This window comes from Bacillus rossius, chromosome 1, assembly GCF_032445375.1.
Source record: "Bacillus rossius redtenbacheri isolate Brsri chromosome 1, Brsri_v3, whole genome shotgun sequence".
Lineage (NCBI taxonomy): Eukaryota > Metazoa > Arthropoda > Insecta > Phasmatodea > Bacillidae > Bacillus > Bacillus rossius.
In genome coordinates, this window is record NC_086330.1 from 269,834,520 (window position 1) to 269,859,199 (window position 24,680).

At 34.7% G+C, this 24,680-nt stretch overlaps 1 protein-coding gene across 1 annotated transcript in view; it reads left to right on the forward strand.

The window, feature by feature from the left end:
* Positions 1-24,680, forward strand: part of LOC134527397 (protein hobbit-like) — a 619,824-nt gene that overhangs the window by 51,886 nt on the left and 543,258 nt on the right. The window contains exons 6-9 of the mRNA XM_063360060.1: positions 8,873-9,043; positions 9,491-9,626; positions 10,487-10,593; positions 13,379-13,492. Of these exons, the coding sequence (XP_063216130.1) occupies positions 8,873-9,043; positions 9,491-9,626; positions 10,487-10,593; positions 13,379-13,492 (528 nt within the window). The remainder of the gene's footprint in view (positions 1-8,872; positions 9,044-9,490; positions 9,627-10,486; positions 10,594-13,378; positions 13,493-24,680) is intronic.

Below are 24,680 nucleotides of genomic sequence, written 5' to 3' on the forward strand. Positions count from 1 at the left end.
AAGTCATACATACATAACGTCGCCAGCCTTCCCACTCATTTCACGTAAAGCTCCAGTGAAATCGTAATAAAGCTCATGTAAAGTACTCGCTGGAATCAGTTTAAAAGTGCTAAACACGGATCCAGAGCAGAAAATCAGCCCTCGAATGTATAACTCGATACTATAAAAAAAATTTGTAGTGTATATAACAGATTCAAACCCAATAGCATACTCCTTACGGTGAAAATTATAAGCGGAAAAATATTTTAAATCATGACCCCGGCTAGTATACATTTTTTTCGTGAACCCTAAATTCATGTTAGTAATCGGTACGAATGTGTGATTAATTCGGACGAATAATCGCTTACCTAGTATCCAGAATCTTACTGTTACAGCCCAGCCAGTGCACCAGAGTACCCCGAAGTATGATCAATTGATTAACATTATTCAAATTTTTAATATCACCTCCGTAGTGTACACCAATATATGACAGGTTACGATTTAAGACCATAAATTTCCCACAAGTCTGTTAGTTTTATTTCGGGAAGTAATAAATTATTTCTCAGAAATAATAAATCAAGTTCCTATCAGATTTGCTCTAACGTTACGGTATTACATACACCAGCACTTTACCAAAACATCTCCAATAAAAAATCCTAAGAATGCAGATAACATACTCAGACAAAAGTAATTTTAGCAAAACTGTCTTGAACATTATTGGTAAAAATAATAAACACACAAACAAGTCAAAACGTGCATTAAAACTCCGACCAAAATTACGTGACGCATGTAGTTTATTACATTAAGATGAATGAAGTAGGTTAAGAAAAATAAATCAAAAAATATTTTTAATTCTATAATTTATTTAAAATTGTACATTTATACACAATAAAATCGGACATGGTATATATATATATATCGTATACATTTCTCAGTTCATGTGACAATCATTTTTATTAAAATAAATTATTATATTTCGTTTTTAGAGTGACAAAATACAAATAATTCATGCAGATCACGTTACATCAGTTCAGGAGTGTAGCACCTTAGAGGACCAGAGATGATGCTAGAAACCCACCTTTACAAAATTTATAATGTTTTTTCAAGTATAATTTTCGTGTAACCTGTACACCGCACTTCTCACACAGAAATTTTACACGGTCAAGATTTCTTCTGCATCCATGCTTTTCATGGATGCGTGTACTTCGTAGTCGCTCAAATCGTTTACCACAGTAGCGGCACTGATACAGATATTCATCGCAATTACCATCGCTTCCCCGCTGTACAACTTGCAAATGAACTTTGCTTTTACAATGCCTAATCAAATTACTTTTGTTTGTGAAATGTACACCACATGGGTCACACGGAAATGTCACACGATTAGCGTTTCTTCTACAGACATTATTTTCATGTCTTCTTGCATGTTGACGGTATTTAAAACTTTTGTCACAGTAACAACACCGATGTTCGTTAGTCGTTCTTGAATCACCATCCATTGAAGTTTCCATCGAGGACGAAACGAAGTTCGTAGAGTTTTCCTGTGTAGCCAGCACCACCGGAATTAAAGTCTCCTCTGCTGACGGTATCACGACTGTTGAAGTCTCCTCTTGTGATGACGTCGTCGTCGTTGCCGACGGGATCTGCACCTTCTCCACCGTAGCTGACGTTAAGGTTCCCGTAGACGATGGTACAACATCCATCAAGTTCGTCGTTTTAGATGGTAAAGATGCCATCGAGTTCACAAGAACAGGTAATTACGCGTCTTATGCACCAGAAGAATCAAACTAGGTGATCCTTACACCGTCGTCGCCAGTAACAAACTGAGCGACCTGCTGTGTAAGACTCGCTTAAATATCAGCGTCCGCTTGTATAATACGCAAGTCAATACATCATCCAATGTTATTACTAAAAAAAATTAGGAATTTCAAGGAATAAAAGTTTAAATTATATATTGAAACAACTAATCGCACATCTTTCATACACGGTTCATTTAGACTTACAAGAAGGATTAAGAGTCTCTGAACAATGGAACTTTCACAACCCAAACATAATTTAAACTATGTACCCAAATTTAAATTTTATTATGTACAGCTACACATAACCTCCAACTGACTCCAAATGACTACAACACATGACCAAAATAATTTATACGATACCAGGTTAGGTCCAAAGTCAATTTTTTTTGTACCTCTCATCTACAGTTCAGAGGACCTTCAGTGTTGATATAGCTACAGACAAGACATGCCCAGTACCATACATCTTCAAAGCCATCAAAGTCGATCCTTGTTAAGCCTTATGACAAAAGTCTCCAAAACAAGAGTCCTACTCTATAAGTTTACTATACACTTTTATGCCTTTTCATAGCACACATCGATAAATATATTCATAAATAACCCAAAATATTATCAGACCACTAGCATTCGATTTACGCACCAACATATTCATCAACACAAGTCCATTCTACATTAAGCTCCTCACTTATTTTCATCAGTCTACTCGGCTACACTCAGCACACAAAAACCAAAAGAAGTCAATTACCAACCTATTATTTATGTACATTCGCTCATTTAACATGAGGTGCCCGCCATATTGAAATTTTGGCACCATCTTAGATATTTGTATTTATTAACTTATTAGTTCGGGAAAAATTCCAAAATTCAGCGAAAAAATCACACATTATTTTACATATTGAATCGAAACTTGCGTCGATCTATGGACGAAGCTGAAAATAAATTTAATTTAAATACCAGAAAGTGTCAGGTTCGAGAAATAAAACACCACAAGTTATTTTACAAACATAATATTTATTACACAATTTCTATCCTACTACAGAATCACTTGCAAAAGCCAGCAATCTTATAAACATTTAGCCCTGCATAGACATGCATATATATATATATAATGAATGACTCCTGGGCTCAAGAAACTAAACTATAGATGGAAAGGATGATACGGTACCTAAGATTAAATGAAAGGAACATTGTTGATTTTTGTTCTATATAATTAAATAATTTAATTGAGTTTGGGATGATGGGTTGAAGGTTTAAATAATAAAACTGGACACATAGGCTTTTAAAGAAAATGAGAATGGAGCTAACCATGTCTAGAAAACAATAGAGAATATTGTGAAGCTCACAAGATCATAGATTGTGGTTAATCTCTGACAACTGAAATGTGGAAACGATATCATAAAATAAGTTATATTGATGCAGCTTATGACAATATTGATGACAACTACGATGATGGTGATTTGAATATGTGATGGTGACACGGATGCGGAGATTTTACGACAAATAATATTATTAATATAGAAAAGATGGAAGCCGTAGCACGCGAGACCAAATTGATCATCGAGAGTCAATCCAAATAATTGGAGAATAGGCTAAAACTTCTACTTGGTTCGCAAAATGTTGAAAATTTATACATCCTCAAAGAAACATGATCTACGAAATGCAGGGTTTATAGAATAAAACCGGTTTTTTTTAATCTGATGTAAGTATTTTATTGTGATTAAATGTACAATTTAATATTAGTTTTATTAAATATCATTCTTACATATGTACTTTCAGGGTTTTTGTGCCTACAGTGTCCATAAATATATAATATATTTACGTACCTGGTTCTTCAACTTAACAAGTACTTACATTTTACATTTTTAAATTCGAATTTGTTAAAGAACAATGGCTGAAATGATGTGTGTTATAAACTATAAGTCCTTCTATAACTGGTGTGATTTATAAGACTGTTAAATTTTGAGGATAGTATGACCAATAGGATTATAATATGATGTGACATTGGCTTGATACTTCGCTTGAATGAAATTTAAATGATACCTTGAGATGAAAGCTGCAAGTGCGTGCATTGCGTGTTCATTTCATTTGATGAATTTGTTTCCAAATGCGTTACCTTATTTTGGTGTGCTTCTTCTTTCAATGGTGTTTTGACTCGAGTATTGTAGTAATTGGTTCTTGATTTGACTAGAGTATTATTCCAACCGGTGCGTGTATATAAGCGAGTCCTGGACAGCAGGTCGCTCAGTTTGTTACTGACGTCGTCGGTGTAAGAATCACCTAGTTTGATTCTACTGGTGCATACGTCGTGTAATTGCCTGTTCTTGAGACTTCGATGGTATCTTTACCATCTAAAACGCTGAACTTGATGGACGACGCACCATCGTCTACGGGAACCCTGACGTCAGCTACGGTGGAGAAGGTGCAGATCCCGTCGGCAAAGACGACGTCATCAAAAGAGGAGATTTCAACAGTCGCGATACCGTCAGCAGGAGAGACTTTAATGCCGGTGGTGCTGACTACGCAGGAAAACTCGTCGAACTTCGTTTCGCCCTCGATGGAAACTTCAATGACTGGTGATTCAACAACGACTAACGAACATCGGTGCTGTTACTGTGACAAGATTTTCACAAACAGCAGCAATACTCGACGACACGAGAGGAGATAATGCGCTAAGAACCCTTATCGTACAATGTTTGTTTGTGAGAAATGTTACAAGCAATTTGCAAGACAAGATAATATGAAAACGCACATGAAGACATGCAAAGGTCCTGCTGTGCGGCAGAAAGTAAAGGTTTCGGTGCAGCAACGATGTATTGATGTTCATAAGAGTATGCCTGGAGATGGTGTAACTGCTGCAACAACATCATCTGGTTCGGGTCTGAAAGAATCGTCTTCATCACCACGGTATCCTTGCAGCTACTGTGATATGTCGTTTGCATTTTCTCATGATGCACGAAGACATGAGCGGAGTAAATGCAAGAAGAATCCTTCTCGTATAAAGTTTCGCTGTGATGGGTGTCATGAATGGTTTACACGTATTGACAGTTTGCGAAGACATGTGAAAAAATGCAACGGTAAAGTCCGTGTGTCTACTGAAGAACTACCTGTAGAAACTTCGACTCCTCGCTTTAGATTGGAGACTCGTAAGAGAACAAGCAAGAAAACCGATGTGCAGCAACCGATTGGTATGACGTCTGAACATGAAAATAAACCTAAGACTGTGTTCGGCGCATTACAAGTGAATGATAATGGGTTCTACTTGGCGCAGTCTGCATTTCGTGGGACATTGAAAGACTACTATTATCTAAATACGTTAGGTGAGTCGAAAGACATTTGTAATTTTCTTGATGATATCAAAGAGAACATAATCAATCAGCTTACTGATGATGTAGCAACAAACGGTCCATTAAAATACAACTTGTGGTTGGACTGTATATATGGAAAGCCGTATCCATTCGAAGACGAAGTGAAGAAGTGTGCATTCAAGACATCGGCTGCAGTAATTTACAGTTCTAACGATGTGAAGCATACTGTTAAAAACGGTATCCAGAAACTCTGTCAAGAAGAGGAGGACTATGTTTGTAAAGGTTCTGGCTGGACTCTTTCTAGTATAAGCCGATTGGAGCTAAGAATTAGTTATTTCACGCCGCTGCGGACCTAAATGATTATAAGATTGCTGGCTTTCGCAAGTGTTCGTGTAGTAAAGTAGAAATTATGTAATAAAGTTTATTTTGTGAAAGAACTTGTGTTGTTTTATTTCTCGGACCTGCCACTATTATATTATGTTTATTTTTTTTCATCTTCATTCCGAATCGTACCAAGGACCTTAGTCGATCTAGCTAATCATTTTATTGGTTGCAAATTTATTTAATGAATTTTGAACTTTTTCCGAATTAATAAGTCAATTACGAATTTTCCAAGATGGCGGACATGATGTCTGATAGGATGATGGTAGTAGAGGATTTAAAGTCTCTTTAAGAATTTTGAACATGATTTATTGAAATTATTATTTTTTACATAAAATAAAAATATATTGCATCGATCGAGTATCGAACCAAGGATAGGAACTGACCGGGCCAATCAGTATATTGATTGCAAATTTATTTAATAAATTTTGGAATTTTTCCCGAATTTCTAGCTAAATAAATACGGATTTTCAAGATGGCGTCCAAATTTCAATATGGCGGACACCTTAGTAATAAATGATTACTGCACTCTAGTGGGTAAGAATTAAACTAGCATGGTGTCAGCGCACTCTAGCCGACGATACAATGATGTTGGCTTCCAGCATCGAAGACAAGATGGCGGACATGACGTCATACTACCTGATGGTATATGTGCATTGGTAAAAGTGGTGGGGGTCAGTCTGCCAGCAGCCACCTAGGGGGAAGGATCTGTCGTCATTTTTAATTTTTTTTGCACTCGTCGGGTTCGAACCGCGGACTCCGAGCTCCGTGTCGTTAATGTATGATTTTTAAATATTTTTTATTAAAATTTTATTATTTGAATTTTTAATAAATTTAAAAAAAAATTCATTAAAATCGGATAGTAAATGAAGATTTTAAAGATGACGACCGTAACGAAAATTGCAACGGTGACGTCATCATCCAATATGGCTGCCATGGCATCCTAATTTTCAAGGTCATGACCTTGGCGGCTTAAAGCGGCTAGCTCTAAGGATGCTTAAGCCACTTTCAGGAATTTGGGTTCTTTCTAAGGCAAAACGGCTTTTGAGGATTTTCGAAATCCTAATTTTTGAATTGTGGAATTTTTTGAGATTTTTTGGCGGAATTTGTTTCCACATAAATGGAAATTGTGACGATTTTTGAGGAATTTTGGGTTAATTTTGCCCAATTTTGGACGATTTTGACACATTTTGAAGGTCAAATGTCAAGGTCAAGGTCAAATTTCAAGGTCACAACCATCCAAGATGGCCGCCGTGACGTCACAATCCAAGATGGCGGTCGGCACCACAGGCACCACACCCAGGACCCAGTGCCAGCTCCGTCATTTACATACTACTGCTAACTTTTCAAGAAGTTGTGCACTAAATTTTATTTTTCAAAAGTGTAATTCTTTTTCTTGAACCTGAAACCTAGATATTTCCGGTGAAACTTCCAATTGAGGTCATATTTAACTAAATAAATAAAATCAGACTCAAATATACTTTTTTTTATCGACCGAGGATTGAACCAGGGACTGAAGTCGATCAAAACACTCCGTATAATAAAGTGATTTTTTTGATGATTTTAGATTTCTTTCAGATTTTTTAGTAGGATTTACAGATTTTCAATATGGCGACCAAGATGGACGAAAATATGGCAGACACTACGACGATTTGGAGATTGGTATTACTACGCTCTAGTGGGTAAATAAACCAATATGGTGGGTGCACACTCAAACAGACAGAAACAAGATGGTGGATCGAATATGTCTGCCATGACGTAATAATATGGAATATATACCTTGTTAGTCGTGGAGGGAAGGGGTCAGTTGCCTGGTAAATATTGTGTAGGAAGGCCTTGTCGTCATTATTGTACAATTATTGCACAGACCAGGAATCGAACCGAGGAATCGGGATTCTGTGGCTTAAATGTGTTTTTATTAAATTTTTTCATATTTTTTTTTTTTGTAAATATATTATTGAGATCTCAAATTACACTTGAGGTATCATATTTCAGACATCATGAAGGTCAACAGTCACGATTCAGGCTCAGCAGCTTGAATTTAATTTCTTTAAGAAGTCTTATTACCACCTTTACGACATTTAAGCCTCTGGCATTTATTAAGAAAGAAGTAGATAATTTTTCCAAAAAATTTGAATTTTTCTCTTGAAATAAGGAAAATTTTTACTCATTATAATAATTTTTGAGTCTTTTTGGGGAATTTTGTGGAATTTTTTGCACAATCCAAGATGGCGGACACCATTCCTCAATCCTCAACCTTGAACCTGTGTTCGGATACTACTGTCAACAAAATTTAAAGTTACGTAATACTTTATTTATAGTCGGGGTTCTTCATTTCGGCATAATTCAATTTGGAATATTCTGTAATGCGGCACCGATAGAGCCTCTCGCGTCCTGTTTTTTCCGCGATGTTTTCGGGTGTTTGCTAAACAATATTTTTGCACCAAATCAGAGGTGTTTATAACACTACGCTCATGTGTATGTGTTCTTGCCACGGAGCAGCTTATTATAACTTGTTTAAAAATCACTGTAGCTGTACTTATTTTTTCGTTAGTGTTTCCGTTAAAAACTATACTGGCGTTCGATAATTTGTCAAAATTTGTAATACGGAATGGCCAGGAGTATATGCAGAATTTAATTCCTACGGGAAAAGTGGGTGTGGGGTGTGGAACCACTTTTCCTGCTGTTTGATTTCGAATTCCTTCCATTAATTGGTAGGAATGATATATTTTTTAAGACGGGAAAGGGGGTTATATCCTCCCATCCTTGGGCACGGCCGTGGCCCCGAACACTGGATTAAATATAGCCTTTGCAAACTGTAACTTTAGTTTGTAAATTTGACCCGAAATATGCATGTAAAATTACAGATATTTTAAATTTGTACGTTTTCATTAAATTACTGAATCACTTTAAAACAATGTTCGCAATAATACTGGTTTTGGATTATTTTCTGTTGTCCCAGTAGCTCCAATAGTTAACTTCATTTGTAAACCATTCCCTTCATATCTTGCCAATATTAACTGCGCACATTAATAAGTATAATAAAACAAAATAAATTCCAATTATTGAATATTCAATTATCTTTTCCATGGTTTAAAAAATTATGCTTGACTGAAACATCAATCAAAATGTAAAATTTTGAACCAAATTTACTAATAAATACTCAGTATTATCTCGCAAAACGTATTTTATACATGCATAAATAACCATAGCCCTGTATTGTACAAAGTTAAAATATCTTTCTTGCAGTATTACAAACTATGTATTGGCAAAAGGTTTCCAGAGGAATCTTTTGTAAAAAGTACTTTTTTTTCTGTGCATTGTTTTATGTATTCTTAGAAAAAAAAATTAGCAGTGCGCGTGGCAATGCCCACTTTGCGGTTATAAATGGCCTTTGTTTGATGCTATGCGCAGCTGACAAGCGTCGCCGCGGACAACTGTACCACTGTCGTCGCTGCGGAGGAGCTGAGCTTGTTGTCAGCCGGGAGTCTCCTAGAGACAGAGACTGGAGGGATGTCGCTTGTGCCTCCCAGGGATGTTACCCTGGACATTGAAATGATCACGTTTGGGCCAACTTCTCCAAAGGTAAAAACTCAAGTTTTTACACTTCCTTTGAGACCATCCAAAAAATAATAACTATTTTATACAGCGTGAGTCTAATTCGATCGACAAACTTCAGCTGCTGGTTCATCACGAGAAAAAAGTTGCAACCACATTACACGACTTTGTTTTGAAGTGCTTCCCTAGACTGGTATGGACGTTTCAAAATCGGAACTAAATATTTGGTGTGTGGTAAATAATAGAGAATGTTAAACTGGAGAAAGTTATACAACCATCGTAAAACTTGTTACTGTCGTAGAATGAGTTCATTTTAATTATTTGGGTTTACACAATTATTTTTATACATTGTGATTTTTTCTCGTGGTTATAATGCTGTAAAATATTTCTGTTAAGTATGTTATTTCGTAGGTTTTCTTGAGAGTAATGAAACTCCAGTTCATATCCTGAAAATCATTACTTTTCTGTTTCTAGAAATGTTTTCTGAACTGTAAAATGTTGAAGCCCAGTGATATTCTGAAGAAAGACGATGGTAACTTGTGCATCAGTGTGCAAAACTTCGGATTGATAGCGATTTCCGTGCCATTGCCGAGGATAAAGCAGACCAACAGTGAGTTATAAGTTAACAACTTGTTTCTTCAGATATTATAGTTAATTATATTTCATTTTTATATATTGAAAGTACTTAATTATTTATTTATATAGGATAAGTTGGAGTAAATAAGGGGACTTTTTTATAATGTCCATACTGTTGAAATTGTTCCGAGTACAAACATTTTATTCCATGGGTTTTCTTTAATGTATATAACTATAATCAATTAAAAAAATTAAAAAATATATTTCAACTACAAAAAAAAGATGAGATAGTATGGTTCCAATTCCTTCTTTTATTCGTGTTTTAAATCTAGGGTAAATTTTTCATCAAAAAAACCACCAGAATATTTATAAAACACATTTACTGTGCAATAAAAAAATTACGGTGGCAAAATAATAAAAAAATGTTGAAATTTGAATTTTGAATCATAAAAATAGGATACAAATTGTTTTTTTTAATTGTAAATGAGATATTTGAAGAGAAACTGAGATGAACTATTTTTTTTTACCAAATATATAGGAAATATTTGGACAAATTTTTAATTAATCTCATTTGCATTAAAATCTAAAATTAGTTATTGCGAATTTAGATCTCCTATTTGCCTCATTACGACCCTTCAACATCTTAACCTAAAATACATAAATTTTTCCAGCCCATGTATTTTATTAAGAGGAAATTTCCCACTTCCCCCACCCCCCCCCCCCAAAAAAAAAGCTTCTTTGCTTTGTTCTTCAGTTTGACCTAAACAATGAGAGGGATTTGAATGCAAATCTGTGTGTAAATAAAATGTACGACCCGATTTAACATATTCTGTCATTTTAATTTTTTAATTTTTTTTAACGTTTAAGTTTTCCCATTCTGACTCTTTTTTGCAGTCAGGACTGTAGGTGTCGTCTCCTCTGAAGTGAACGTCGGTAGACTAAGTGTCGCTTACAAACAGAAGTGCATTTTGTGGCTTAAGAATTTTAGCTCTAAAACTAAGGTAAGTCATAAGAAAAACAATTATCTACAAAGCATCAATTTCCTTTGAGCTAATCAATATATATTCTGTGTATTAAAATATTTTACCTTGTTTATGATAATCTATTCATATACGTACCTATGTGTTTTGCGCCAAAAAAAAATATATTTCGAGACAGGTGTGTGTTAAAATATTGTAGCATCGTCTGTGTTTCGTGATTGGTCAAGTTTCTTTCATATACACGCCCACTGTTAGCATACGAATTAAAGAAATTATTTTCTGAAGCAAACGCCTCCTAAATAACCCAGCCAAATGCCCGTATAAGGTCATCCTTTCTTTTGCAGAAGTCCGTCAATCACAAGGAAGAAACCGCTGGCGCAGACATAGGCCTAGCTTATTGCAGTCTAATGAGCAGTCAAATATTTTTGCGGAAAATACTTTCCCCAAAAGTTTTAAGATAATTGTAAAAGGAAGTCAAGTGACAATTTTTAAGGATTATTGTTGTTTTTTTCAGCAACTATTGGTGGAGAGCGATATTTCCGTAGGTGAATAGTCCGGCAGAATAAATACTTAGTGGTATTTTTGGTAAACACTAGTTCACTTATATGCAAGGTATTAAACTTGCGTGGGAATAGCTGAGTTTGTATATATATACTAATATGCTAAATAACCGTTAATTTGTGTCGATATATAAGGTTATTCCATTGTTATTACATTATTACAGATGTGATTAGGACAAGTTTTATTTTTTTTAAATGGTTAATTGAGAGTAGTATAGGCCTATAAATTTTCCTCCGAGCGCAGGTTCCAGAGTAGGAATTAAAGTGGACCGTTTTCTTTGACTACGCCATTTTGGAGGACCTTAGGCTTTGAAATGTATTAAATATTCCACAAAAATGACACAAAATCTCCCAAAAGGAGTCACAAACATTTCCCGTTTTCAAGAGAAAAATCCCGGTTTTGAGAGAAAACTTCCCAACAAACAATCTGAAAATTTAAAATTAATTAAAATGGTTTTATTTTTTTCTTAAAACACCTTAGTTTTTTTTTTCAAGTTGAATAATATTCCTATTTCTAGCCACAGACGTCTGCTTGACCGCTATCTAGGATTAAAATAATTAAAAATTTTAAAAAGTCAAATATATAAAAACTTGTTTTTTTTTAAAAAAAACAGCACTTTATCGTGCAGTTAAAGTAACATTTTTAAACCCGAAGAGGGTAATTAAAAAATTACGTCCCTGCTCCAAGATGTGCATAAGCAGACTAGCCCCCATTATTTCTACCGAGGCAAATATTATTCCTAACAATGTGACGTTATGGCAGCCATGTTGGCCACCATGTTAGATTCTCTGGTGGTCTGCTAGTATTTTCTACCACCATTTTGATGAATTTCTTACCCAATCATTTTGAAACTTTCCGACCGAAATATTTCGGCCATCTTGAAAATATTTAATATAATAACTTAAATATTCTAATTATTTTGATGAAATACATAATAATATATATATCCTTCTTCAGTACAAATTGTATTTTTAGTTGAATATTATTTAAAAATAATTTATTCAATTAAGTATGGCCTTTTTTTATATAAATTGGTATTTACAGTTAAAAGCCTAATTCATGTGATCTGTCTTACGTGAAATTACAGTAATTAAGACCATACAAATAACTTTTTACAACAATTATTTAATTGTTTTAAATTCTTTTCTACTGCAGGTACTCATAAAAAAGTAAGCGATCCAAAATGCATTGACATCCAAAGTCTCTTTAACTGACTAGTTAAGTTCCAGTTTGTTCACTGAAGTCAGCGTCCAGACAAATCCTTTCCCCAATTCTTATTCTGCTTCCAGGTGGAGTTTCTTGACTACGTGGTTTACAGACTGCTCTTCTGTGTCGGAATTGTAGATGGTCGTATTCATGGCCTTGAATGCAAGCTTCTTTACCTGCTCTTCAAACGGCTCCGATTTAAATATTCTGCCAAATGCAGATTTTGCAAAGAACACATTAACATTTACTTATGATACACCTAGCGCTGACTGTGGTATAGATACATAATGATCATTATCTGCACATCTACTTTACTACTAGAGCCTGTGCACATGCGAGTCTCCAAAGTAAACTGAGGAGAAGAAATGTCCGTAAGCCATTCCGAAGCAGGCAAAAGGACTTCACCTTTAGGCCCGTTATAAAAAGACACGTAAACGGAGACTGGTCACGTAAATGGAGACGGATAACAGAGTTTCTACAATAGTACGTAGTCGGAGACGGACCCGTACGTTTACGTCTACGTTTCTCTTTGCGACCAATAGAAGCCGAGTATTTGGCTGCGGTGGTAGCCATATATGTTTATGTTCTAAATTGGTTAAAAAATAGTTTGTCACAATAATATATGGTGTTCTACTAAAACTTTTTAGTTTACTTTATTATAAATTTAAATTATGCCCGTGCTATGATACTGAAGCATGATACATTTCTTAAATTTAATGCAATAACATTGGTTGCGATTTGTTACTTTTCCGTGCATTGTGGAAGCAGCAGACGCGACTGTGAAATGTTCCGGACGATTCGTTTCCGTTTCCGTGCCACTGTAGAGCGAGCCTTAAGTTTTTCACATATCTTGTCAAACAACCAATACGAGTAAACCACAGATGCACTTATCACAGTGAATCTTCGTACGAGAAGGGTTCATCTCACGTTTTCACTTCTCGTGTCTTCGTGCGTCATGAGCAAACGCGTAATGCATATTGCAGTAGCTGCAAGTATGTCTAATCTATGACAACAAACCTCTCAGGTCACGTGTTTTCAGCTGTACACCGACACCATCATGACGACATCTGCAGCGGAGAAGCTGCACGCGATGTACGACCACATCGCTGTGTACCAGTTGATGTCCAGCATCCTCGTCAACTATCACGATTCTGTAAGTACAGACAGGGCACGGCGCGTCCATACAGGCGAACTAGGCGACCGCCTAGGGCGCCAAGTAGCTGGGGGCGGCGCAGCACGACACACAACAGCTCATATAATATGTTTAACCATTTATGAAACTAGATGAAAATGGATTTTTGTAACAGTTTGGAATGTTTATATTTATATAAGTAATTATTTAAAGTCCACGGTGACCTGTTTATGATTTGTAATAAGTAAAAACGTAAAAAAAAAAAAACACAAGCCAGCTTACATTTGATTGTTGACAAAATCTTGGCCTTACGTGATGTATTTTGAGGCAAGGAAAATTTTTTTGGGGTGTCCGGCGTGGTAGAGAAGGGGGGGGGGTGTCATTAAGGTTTTTCGCCTAGGGCGCCAATTTACCTTGCACCGGCCCTGAGTACAGAAACATGATTCCAGAGATTAGGTAAATATACAGATGGAGCATAAGGTCAGATTCTAGACGAGGGGGTGAAGCAAAAAGGGAAGAGGGATTTCAGTGTACTACCCATACCAATAAGGAGGCCGTTTGTTTACAAATATATCAACTGTACCTTTATTTGAGGTGAAATTGGATAAATATCAACTCATATCATTGTATTTGTATTATTAATGTTTATTTTGAACTTTAAATGTATATAAACATGTTAACCAGAAATATTTTGATCTATTTTCTTCCGAATGGCTTAACTACAGTCGTTAATAATAGTATATTAGAACAGTTGATACAAATGTAAACAAACTTCCGCCCTACTGGTATGTGAATATCAGAAAACATTTGGGAAATAAACGGCTTCACGTCTGACGGCTAATGCTCCATTGTCCATTTGTATTCTATCCTAATCTCTGCATAATTCTCTTTGGCATATTTTCCACAGATGTCGCATAGTTTTGAAGTGCAACATGAAGTGCCAAAATATAAATCTTAATGTTTAGTCTATTTGAGTTGGTGAAAACTGAAACATCAGACCATGTCACCATATTAGTTTCTAATGTTAAATTCCATAGCAATTTTTTTGTTTTTAAAATTGAAAAATCGCGTTATTTAAAGCAGAGATGAAACACTAACTAATTTATAAGAACCATGGCATAGTGTCTATTTATAGTATTACTAGCTGCAGTACCCGGCTTTGCCCGGGCTGAACACCGGGTGATATATTGTCCGCGAGTTACAGCAAAATGGATAGCGATATGTCCAGTGTGGTGGACATTAAGAAATGACACATAATTACTGTTTGTGTATCTGTGACCTATGGTTTTCTGTTTACCCATGGCGATCGGTTGAAAGGTTTAGAAGTTGATGTGCTAGAGCGCCATCTAGCAGCAAATTACAAAAAAAATTGTTAGCATAAAAACCTTCTCCATGATAAAAACACTTCGATGTGCCAACTTTCATGGCGATCGGTCAAACGGTGTAAGAGTTTATCGACGACATACATGCCAACATACTATTTATATATATTCTTATATTTCGAAAATTTGGGGCTTTTACTTTTGCGGAAAGTGGATGTTCAGGACCTCGAATGGTTTGGAACACTCCATCTCGAAAGAATAGATATTTGAAATTCCTGAAATTGTCGAAATTTTGGGGCTTTGTTCCCAGAGGTGGGCGGGGGGTTCGAGGACCCTGAATGGCTCGAAAACATTTAAAATCGAAAGAGATAGATTTTTAAAATTTTTTAAACTTTCGAAATTTTGGGGCTTTAACCACCTGGGGGGGGGGGGGGGGGGGGTTGACGTTGAGGACCTCGAATGGCTCGGAAACACTCCAATTCGAAAGAGATATAAAGGAATATAAGAATGTAGGCATTTACTGTACTCCTATCTACCATAATAACAATATTGACAAATAGAAAGCTTATTACCTACCTATTAATAATTATCTAAATAAATTAATAAATAACTCTATGTTTAAGAATTTACGTACATACATAATATTAAACTTCAAACTATACACACCAAAAAAAACTAAGGATGTTTGTGAAACTATATTTATTTGTCATAATGTTTAAAACATTTGTATGATTTCTTTATATGTAAAACTGTGGTGGCAATATTCCGCTTATCCAAAGGAGTATAGAAATTAATAGAGACATCACTCCCTGTACACACCACAAATCTTTGAATTAAGTATAAAAAAAACATAGTCCAAAATGAAACAAAAAGTATAAATAACAACTAATTTGACAAAAAAATTTATACAACTGGAATGACAATGTTAACATCCGCCTGAAATTTAATAGAAGTAGGTAGGTAAGAATATATATATATAAGAAATTAAATTAAATTAAAACATACATAAATAAAATCATCTCACACTCAACCAAACATAATGTTTAATATGAAATAAAGGAAAATGGCAATTACACGTAACTATTCTAATTAATAAAAAAAATCAACTTTCCTGAAATAGTTAAATTCAAATTTTTCAACAATATATTACATAATTGATAAATATTTCTAGTCTTCGGTCTCAGCAGCCCTAAGACTCTTGACGCTCAGCAGATAAATTATAAACACTAAACCAAACTCCTTGCAAATAAGTAGGTAATGTAAAAAAAAATAACAATATTGACAAATAGAAAATATTAGTAGGCCCTACCTACCTATGAATAAATTTCGAAGAAATTTATAAGTTTAAGAATTTATGTACCTACATAATATTAAACTATTTTTTTTATTTGTCATAATACCTAAAATACGTATGTTTCCAAAATGAAACAAAGTTTAAATAATGACCAATTTGACAAAAAAAAATTGTACAACTCCAATGACATTGAAAACATACACGTGAAATTTAAAAGAATTATGAGTGCCCTAGGTAGGGAGGAAAAATATATACAGAAGAAATTAAATTTAAAAAAATGGGTGCGTGTACTTAGGTACGCGCATGTGAAGTTATACTTATTTGGCATCATTAAAAAATAGTTTTTAATTGCATGCAAAAATATTGTGTGGAGTCCCTCCGCGTGGAATAAGTGAAACTTCGTAATGTGGAAATGAAAATAGGAAGGGGTAGAAATTGATTTTTGGTGAAATCATATTGTATCAAATCAAACTAAAAAAAATAAAGGAAATAAATTTGTAACGATTCATAGATTGATCTTCAGAGAGAGAGAGAGAGAGAGAGAGACCTATTGAATGTCTATAAAACTATCTTTTTTATGAGAGCAGATTTTCATGAAATACGTATATCATGAAATCATTCAACGATAAAACCTGTTTATTTAATTAAGCGGACGGGTTCGCCCCAAGGAGAAAATAACGCGGCGAGACCTCGTGGACATAGAGAAATGACACACTCACTATTTATGTGTCTATGAAACATGATTTTTTTCTGCAATTTAAATTGTAATATAGAAAAACGGTATTGAAAATTGAAACAAATATGGCGACACTACAAACTGTCAAGAGCTTTTTTTTCTTACTCTCTACTTAGTTCTTTACAATAGCAAAACGTAACGTAATGGCTTGAAAGCTATTGCTCGGCAGACATAGAGGAATGACACTAACAGTTTTGTTTCATTTTGGACTATGTTTTTTTTATACTTAATTCAAAGATTTGTGGTGTGTACAGGGAGTGATATCTCTATGAATTTCTATACTCCTTTGTATAAGCGGAATATTGCCACCACAGTTTTACATATAAACAGATCCTACAAATGTTTTAAACATTATGACAAATAAAAAATAGTTTCACAAACATCCTTAATTTTTTGTTGGTGTGTATAGTTTGAAGTTTAATATTATGTATGTACGTAAATTCTTTAACATACAGTTATTTATTAATTTATTTAGATAATTATTCAAAGGTAAGTAATAAGCTTTCTATTTGTCAATATTGTTATTATGGTAGATAGGAGTATACAATAAAAGCCTACATTCTTAAATTCCTTTATATCTCTTTCGATTTGGAGTGTTTCCGAGCCATTCGGGGTGCTCAACATCACCCCCCCCCCCCCCCCCAGGTGCTTAAAGCCCCAAAATTTCGAAAGTTTAAAAAATTTTAAAAAACTATCTCTTTCGATTTTAAGTGTTTTCGAGCCATTCAGGGTCCTCGAACCCCCCGCCCCCTTCTGGGAACAAAGCCCCAAAATTTCGACAATTTCAGGAATTTCAAATATCTATTCTTTCGAGATGGAGTGTTCCAAACCATTCGAGGTCCCGAACATCCACTTTCCGCAAAAGTGAAAGCCCTAAAATTTTGAAATATAAGAATATATATAATTGGATGTTGGCATGTATGACGTCAATAAAATCTTACACCGTTTGACCGATCGCCATGAAAGTTGGCACATCGAAGTGTTTTTATCATGGAGAAGGTTTATATGCTAACCATTTTTTTGTAACTCGCCGCTAGATGGCGCTGTAGCGCATCAACTTCTAAACCTTTCAACCAAACGCCATAGGTAAACAGAAAACCATAGGTCACAGATACACAAACAGCAATTATGTGTCATTTCTTAATGTCCACCACACTGGACATATCGCTATCCATTGTGCTGTAACCCGCGGACAATATATCACCCGGTGTTCAGCCCGGGCAAAGCCGGGTACTGCAGCTAGTATATATATATAAAGATTAACGTTTCCCTTTTCTTAACCACTCCATACCGGTAAAGAAAAACCTGCGGCCATTCACTGCAACTATCTTCATTGTCCTTTGCACTCTGTTAAATTTTCGCTTCCAACACCTTGCAATATGTTGTGTTAAATAAAGTTGGAGGGTTATGACGTCATCGAAATCGTCACAAGCGCATTCATGTTTGTTTGACGAGTTGGATGACTTGAGTTTCCATCAAATATTTTGCGTATAGGACAGGTTCTAAAATATGTTGAATGCAATCAGCCAATCAAATTCGTGCCTATCAAAAATGTAAATGACATCCGTTTCCGTCACAACGAATCTTTAAAATGATGAACAACACATGGGTGATTAAAGAAGTTATAAAAGCGAAATAACTAAAATAGGTAATGGTAATATGAATGTCGTATGCGAATTAATTTTATGTATAAAATAATATGTTTCTGTAACTTTAATAAATCACAAAACATGTTCTTATTATGTAAAGAATATTATTGTGAGTTAAATTTATATATATTAAAACATGAATAAATATACAAAAAAGCATTAGTAAAAAATTACATCCAGCACTGAAATGCATTATTTAATTTTAACATGAGATTATAATTCTAAAGATAGCTCAGACAAAAACAAACTTTTTATAGTATGACATGATTGAAAACATATTTTTTGAGGTTATCTGACAAAAATTATTTCATAGAGAAATTTAGAAGCCATTTTCCATCCAATACTTTCCCTCCAGCACTATTGTCAAATATAGTTAGAAACAAAAATTTGACAGTGTGACAGTACCTTTGAACATCTTTCCTTCAGGGATAGAAGCCACAAACACGAAAAAAGAATTAAAGTTATTCCAAAATTAGTATAATGGAGTTGGGTATTGCCAGTAACAGCAAATTGAGGGTGGTATTCCAAGACGTCAGGGTAAGGTAGCGAATACACACTGCCTTATTGGGATACAACCGTAACCTAACTCTCAGACCGTATCCCAGAACGTGTCCAAACCAAATCCCGGTAATGTAACAGAAAAGCAACTGTTTTAATAAGCGGTTACCTGCGCCAGGCCAGAAACTAGTTCCATTGCTTTCCAGCGGAAGTTTGGCAACCATCGATACACTTTTTATGGCAAAAACCTGAAGATAGCAACACCGTCACACGATTTAAATTGTTTTATTCTAATTTTCTCAAGCATATTTTATGTTACGAATATTTCTTCTTATAACCAATAAAGATCTAGCCCTATACTAACATTAGGATCTTCATCGTGGATAAAAATTTTCTCTGTGTGTGGGTGTGCATATATAATAGTCTGTGTTATAATTACAAAATAAAAAAATTAAAAATTACTTATAGGCTAATCCTCAATACTGGAATACAGATTATATACAATAAATAAAGCTCGAACAATATGGCTAGCTTGAATAATTGATGGTATATGAAAAATTATATTTAAGAATGTAAAATTATGAACAAATAAACCATTTGTGTCAGCTCAAATGTTTGTTAAACGACTTGAAGTTAGGTTGGGCACATCATTTAAAAAACAAAGTTATTGTCAATATGATAATTGGGTCCCAACATTAGTGCACACCACGATATATTTTATATTATAATGTTTTAATTATAAATCCCGGCTAACTGATGTCAATGGTAGAGGACGAAATTCATACCTTAGGACTTCTGAAATTCCGACGAGTACTCGGTATTAGTCAACAGACTCGATTGTATTTAATTATTTTTTTCACTCATAAAATATAACCTCATACGATTATCACTTCAAAAAGAAAAACACAGCCTTCGTATTTCTTTTTAATTTTTTCCTTATCGGGATTCCAATTCTTCTATTCTTTTAAAAAAAAAAAACTCCTTCTGAAGCCTAGAGTAATGTACACACAATATGACCATTCCAATACCATAGCACAGACTTCAATATAGCAAACAAAACATGGCACTGAAAACTAAATAGGGTAAACCTGGGTAATTTCGTGGCAGTGGTTAGTTCGTGACATATTTTGAACATTCTCTCACGGAAAAACAAAACGCTCTTTCAGTTCGAAAGTTCGTTGGTTGATAGCGCGGCATGTCTGTGTCCGGACTTACTCACGTAGGATTCCCCATAATAGTTCATTTGTTCTCTGTGAGTTGTTTTGTTATTTGATGTTGAATTTTTGTAATGTTTTGCGGAAGGCTATCTAAGCGTGTTTTTGAAAAATATTTGAAAAACTAACAAAACAGGTAAGTAATTGAAATTTGGTGAAATTATAGCAAATATCTTAAGCTATTTTTTAGCACCTTAAACGTATTTGTTCTTTCTAACCTAAAACCTATATAGCCTTAGCAACACAAAGAATAATTTAAGGTTTAAGGAGAAGATAATTTGGAGTGTCTTGCGGTGTATTATTTAATAATTTGTGACGATTTTGTAAACACTAATTCTAATTATTTTAATAATTGTACCGAAACTAATGCATGTGAGCTACACTTTGAACATATTTTCACATTAATTTAGGATATCACGAAATAACCAAGGTATAACGAAATTACCTATTGTCATTTTTGTATAGTGTAAACACAAACGTAGAAATGACTAGTAAATTTATTATTTGTTATTTTTTGCGATAATATTCTGTCGCCAGTTTCTTCCTGTTATCTAATTCTAAACACTAACTGAATTAGAACCTAAAAATTAAGCAAATTATTATCGGAGTGACTTTGAATCTTAAAAAAATATATATTTTGTTATTTAGGAGCCTAGGTGTTTGGATTTTATGACACCTGCATCACTAGTCAAATACCAACAATTTGTTTTGTTATTGTCTGCCAGATGGCTAAAAAATATCCACAGTATTACCAGAAAGACCTTATCAAGGCTGTACAAATGGTACGAAATGGTTACTCTGTGTTCAAGTCATTGAGAGAATGCAGTGTTCATTGGTCCACTCTTAAAGATTTTACTACAAGGAGCAAGGATGAAGAAAACTTGGGACAAAGTTTACCAAAACTTGGGAAACCTTTCGCTTTGTCAGTTAAATTAGAACAAAGAATTTACAAATATCTAATCGCAATGCAGGAACTTGGTTTTGGGTTGACAGTCATTCAAATTCTTCGCCTTGCTTACAAACTTGCAGTGATTTCTGGTAAGAAACACCCTTTCAACAGTGATGATGAAGCAGCAATCGAATGATGGTGGAAGGACTGCAAGAATCGATATGGTTTGACACTTCGGATCCCAGAAAACATTGCTGCATACAGATCATCAATGGCAAACAGATCAATCATCGATGACTTCTTCGCAAGCCTGGATGAACTTGTAAAAAGGTTGCAAATCAAAGACTGTCCTGATAAAATTTGGAACTGCGACGAAACAGTTTTGTCGTACGTTTTTAAACCTTCTAAAGTTGTAACAGCGATTGGGGAAAACATGTCTACAAGAGAACATTTGTTGATCGTGGTGAAAATCACACCATATTGGGATGTGTGAATGCCAGTGGTCATTGGGTACCGCCCATGATTATTTTAAGGGTGTTAAGATGAATGATGATCTGCTAAAGGATGCCATCCCAGGAAGCTTAATAAGGCTGACGCCAAAGGGTTGGATCAATAGTTATCTCTTTCTTGAGTGGTTCCAGCACTTCATGAACTGCATCCCACCAAAGAGGCCAGTTGTCCTTCTAATGGATTCCCATGCTTCACACATTTTGAAGATGCCATTTCACTTGCGAAAGAGAATAGGATTTTTCTATTCACATTCACGCCTCACACGACTCATATTTTACAACCACTGAATGTTGGAGTTTACCGGCCGTTGAAACAAGCTTGGCGGAAGAGTTTCAGTAGCCAAATGAGAGAAAACCGTACTCACTAACCAAGACGTGCTGATTTTAACAGACTATTTATACCAGCATTTTTGAGCGCTTTTAGCTCTGAAACAATCATTTCAGTTTTCAAGAAGACAGGTGTTTGCCCACTAATCCCCGATGCTATCTCAGAAGAGGCCATAACAACATCAAAATTGACAGAAACATCTCCTGGAACATCAACACAACCAGTTGAAGATGTTGACTTTCAACTTTATTTGCCAATAGCGGCCACTGTAAGGAAGATCCGAAAAAAAAAACAGAGCTAAGAGAGATCCCAGAGCAAAATGCTTAAATCCATCTGAGGGAGAACCATGGGCAAAGAAAAGACAAAAAGGTAATATGTTAATGTTAGATATAATTTTGTATAAAACGAAAATAAGCATTATGATTTAACTGTTATTCACTAAATGTGGTAATTCTTTTGCTACAGGCAGACCAAATAAGCAGAGCAATAACAGTGCAACTGCCATCACTTCTGGAGAGCAGGAGAGAGATGATGACTGCATGTGTGAAGTTTGTGGCAAGAGTTACAATGACGATGCAAGGAATAAAACTGGAGCCACATGGGTTCAGTGCAGTTTCTGTTTGGTCTGGTATCACATTAAATGCCAAACATTGTATGATGCTGAGGAGGACATCTTCATGTGTGAAGAATATCACGGCAATTCTGAAAAAGATTAATGTGTTTTATTGTTAAAATCCCTGTTTAATGTTCCATTTATTTTCGGTGGAAGAATTTTTTTTAAATTTTTACTATTCAATTTAAGTAAATGTTAAATATTATTTTAGTGTACTTTGGAGACAATTAACATGTAAAACTGTAAAAATAACATAATGAAATTAATTGGCACATTGTTGGAATTTTTTTCTATGTATTTAACAGAGTAGTAAACCATCACGAAATTATCAAGATATAGTCACGAAATTACCAAGGTTATCACGAAATAACCTAGTATACGCACATATAGACAAAATATTAATTATAATTAACAAAAATTATATAATATAATTTAAAACACAATAAAACTATTAACATTGAGTGTGTACTAAATGCTAACATACTAAACAAAAACTTGCAATTATTGGTATCATTGAAATGATCATAAAATGACATTTTATCACGAAATTACCCAGGTTTACCCTATATATCCGATTCACAAAACCAATGCAAAAAGTTCATCTGTAACCATGTTTCGTTACAAATTGTTCTAAAGTATTCATTTAGCACACCAATATCTTTGGTACATTCCCTTATATTTACGAAATTGAATATATACGAGTAAATGGTGCCAAATATAGGTCCGCCATCTGAATGACACCAACGAAAAGTTGAGCTCTGCGCATGCGCGGAATTTAGGCAACAGATCGGCAATGGATAGGAAACCAAAATCCATGCCCTAAAAATAAGGGACTGGTCGTGTCCCATCGATCGTGCACTTGAATTACTGTAAGAATGCAGGTGTAGCATATTCAGCACCTAAACCCTTATTTCTGTGCCTCTGAATAACGGCCTGAGATCTTTAGTTGAAGTGACTTTCTAATTTGCCATCGCCATATTGTAACACCCTAAACATTGCGGAGATGGTGCTTGACCACGCCTGATGAAGTATAAATTAGAAATTTCGTCATTAAATACAGTAACTTTCAAAATAAACAGCCCTTTAAAAACTGTTTCCTCAATGCAAACACTACACTTCACCCAATGTTCTGAATGTTCAACAAACATAACGCAGATCATCAGCTTGTCAAAGAGCAGCTTCGCTCGGTATCTATGAAGTAACGCATGTATGGCCACCCTCTGATACTAGTTTACTAGATGGAAGAAAAGTAAAATAGAATAAAAAATAATTGACTCATAATTTTCATGCTGTGATGTGGCCACTATTTTTTTTTTCAATTTAGCTATTCTTCAAATAAAATTTTTAAAAACTAGTAAATGGATAGGTAAAAAACCAAAATGCAAAACTTAATTTCCCTCTTTGCTGTGTTTCACCCGGGTGTAGTCTGTCGCGTCAACTACCCGCTCTCTGCTAACTGGGGAAGTGTTCGGGGAAAGTGTTCATCAATAAAATTTTATAAAATATTAATTGCGTCATGACTAAACAATATTTAGTTAAGTTTGTGTGTTTCCACAGAAGTGCAATGCGAACTAAAAATTTGCAGTCTAAAATAACTTATGTAATCTCAGTTTGGAAAATTTTTTCATGAATTTGTTATAATCATGACAGGTGAGACCAAACTTTAAAATAATTTCAAACACTTTCATTTTATTTTTCATGTTTAAAAGGTTGATTACCTCAATTTCTTTGTTCATAGATTTTTTTACTGAAATTATTTTACAGACCTAAATCTGGGTTTACTTGTGATTTTGTTTGGTTGATGGATTCTAGACGAATTACACTCCCGTCTTCATCTCGGTGATCTAATTTTAAGGGTTAAAGGAGGAAAGTATGGAGTTACAACCTCCAAACACATGCAATAAATATATGCAATATAATTATCAACTCAAAATTTAGTTTGTGTACTTAGATAATAGAGAATAGTTGTTTCATTAAATATTTTTACAACGTGCACCCATTACCATATAGAACGTCTGACAGCCTTTTAACTTGCTATCCCAAGCGACACAAGAGATGCGAGAAAATATTACGAGAATATCGCTTCATATGTCTGTACCTCAGAACCAAATTAGTCTAAGTCTTAACTGGGCCACTTTACAGGAGTGTAAAAAATCT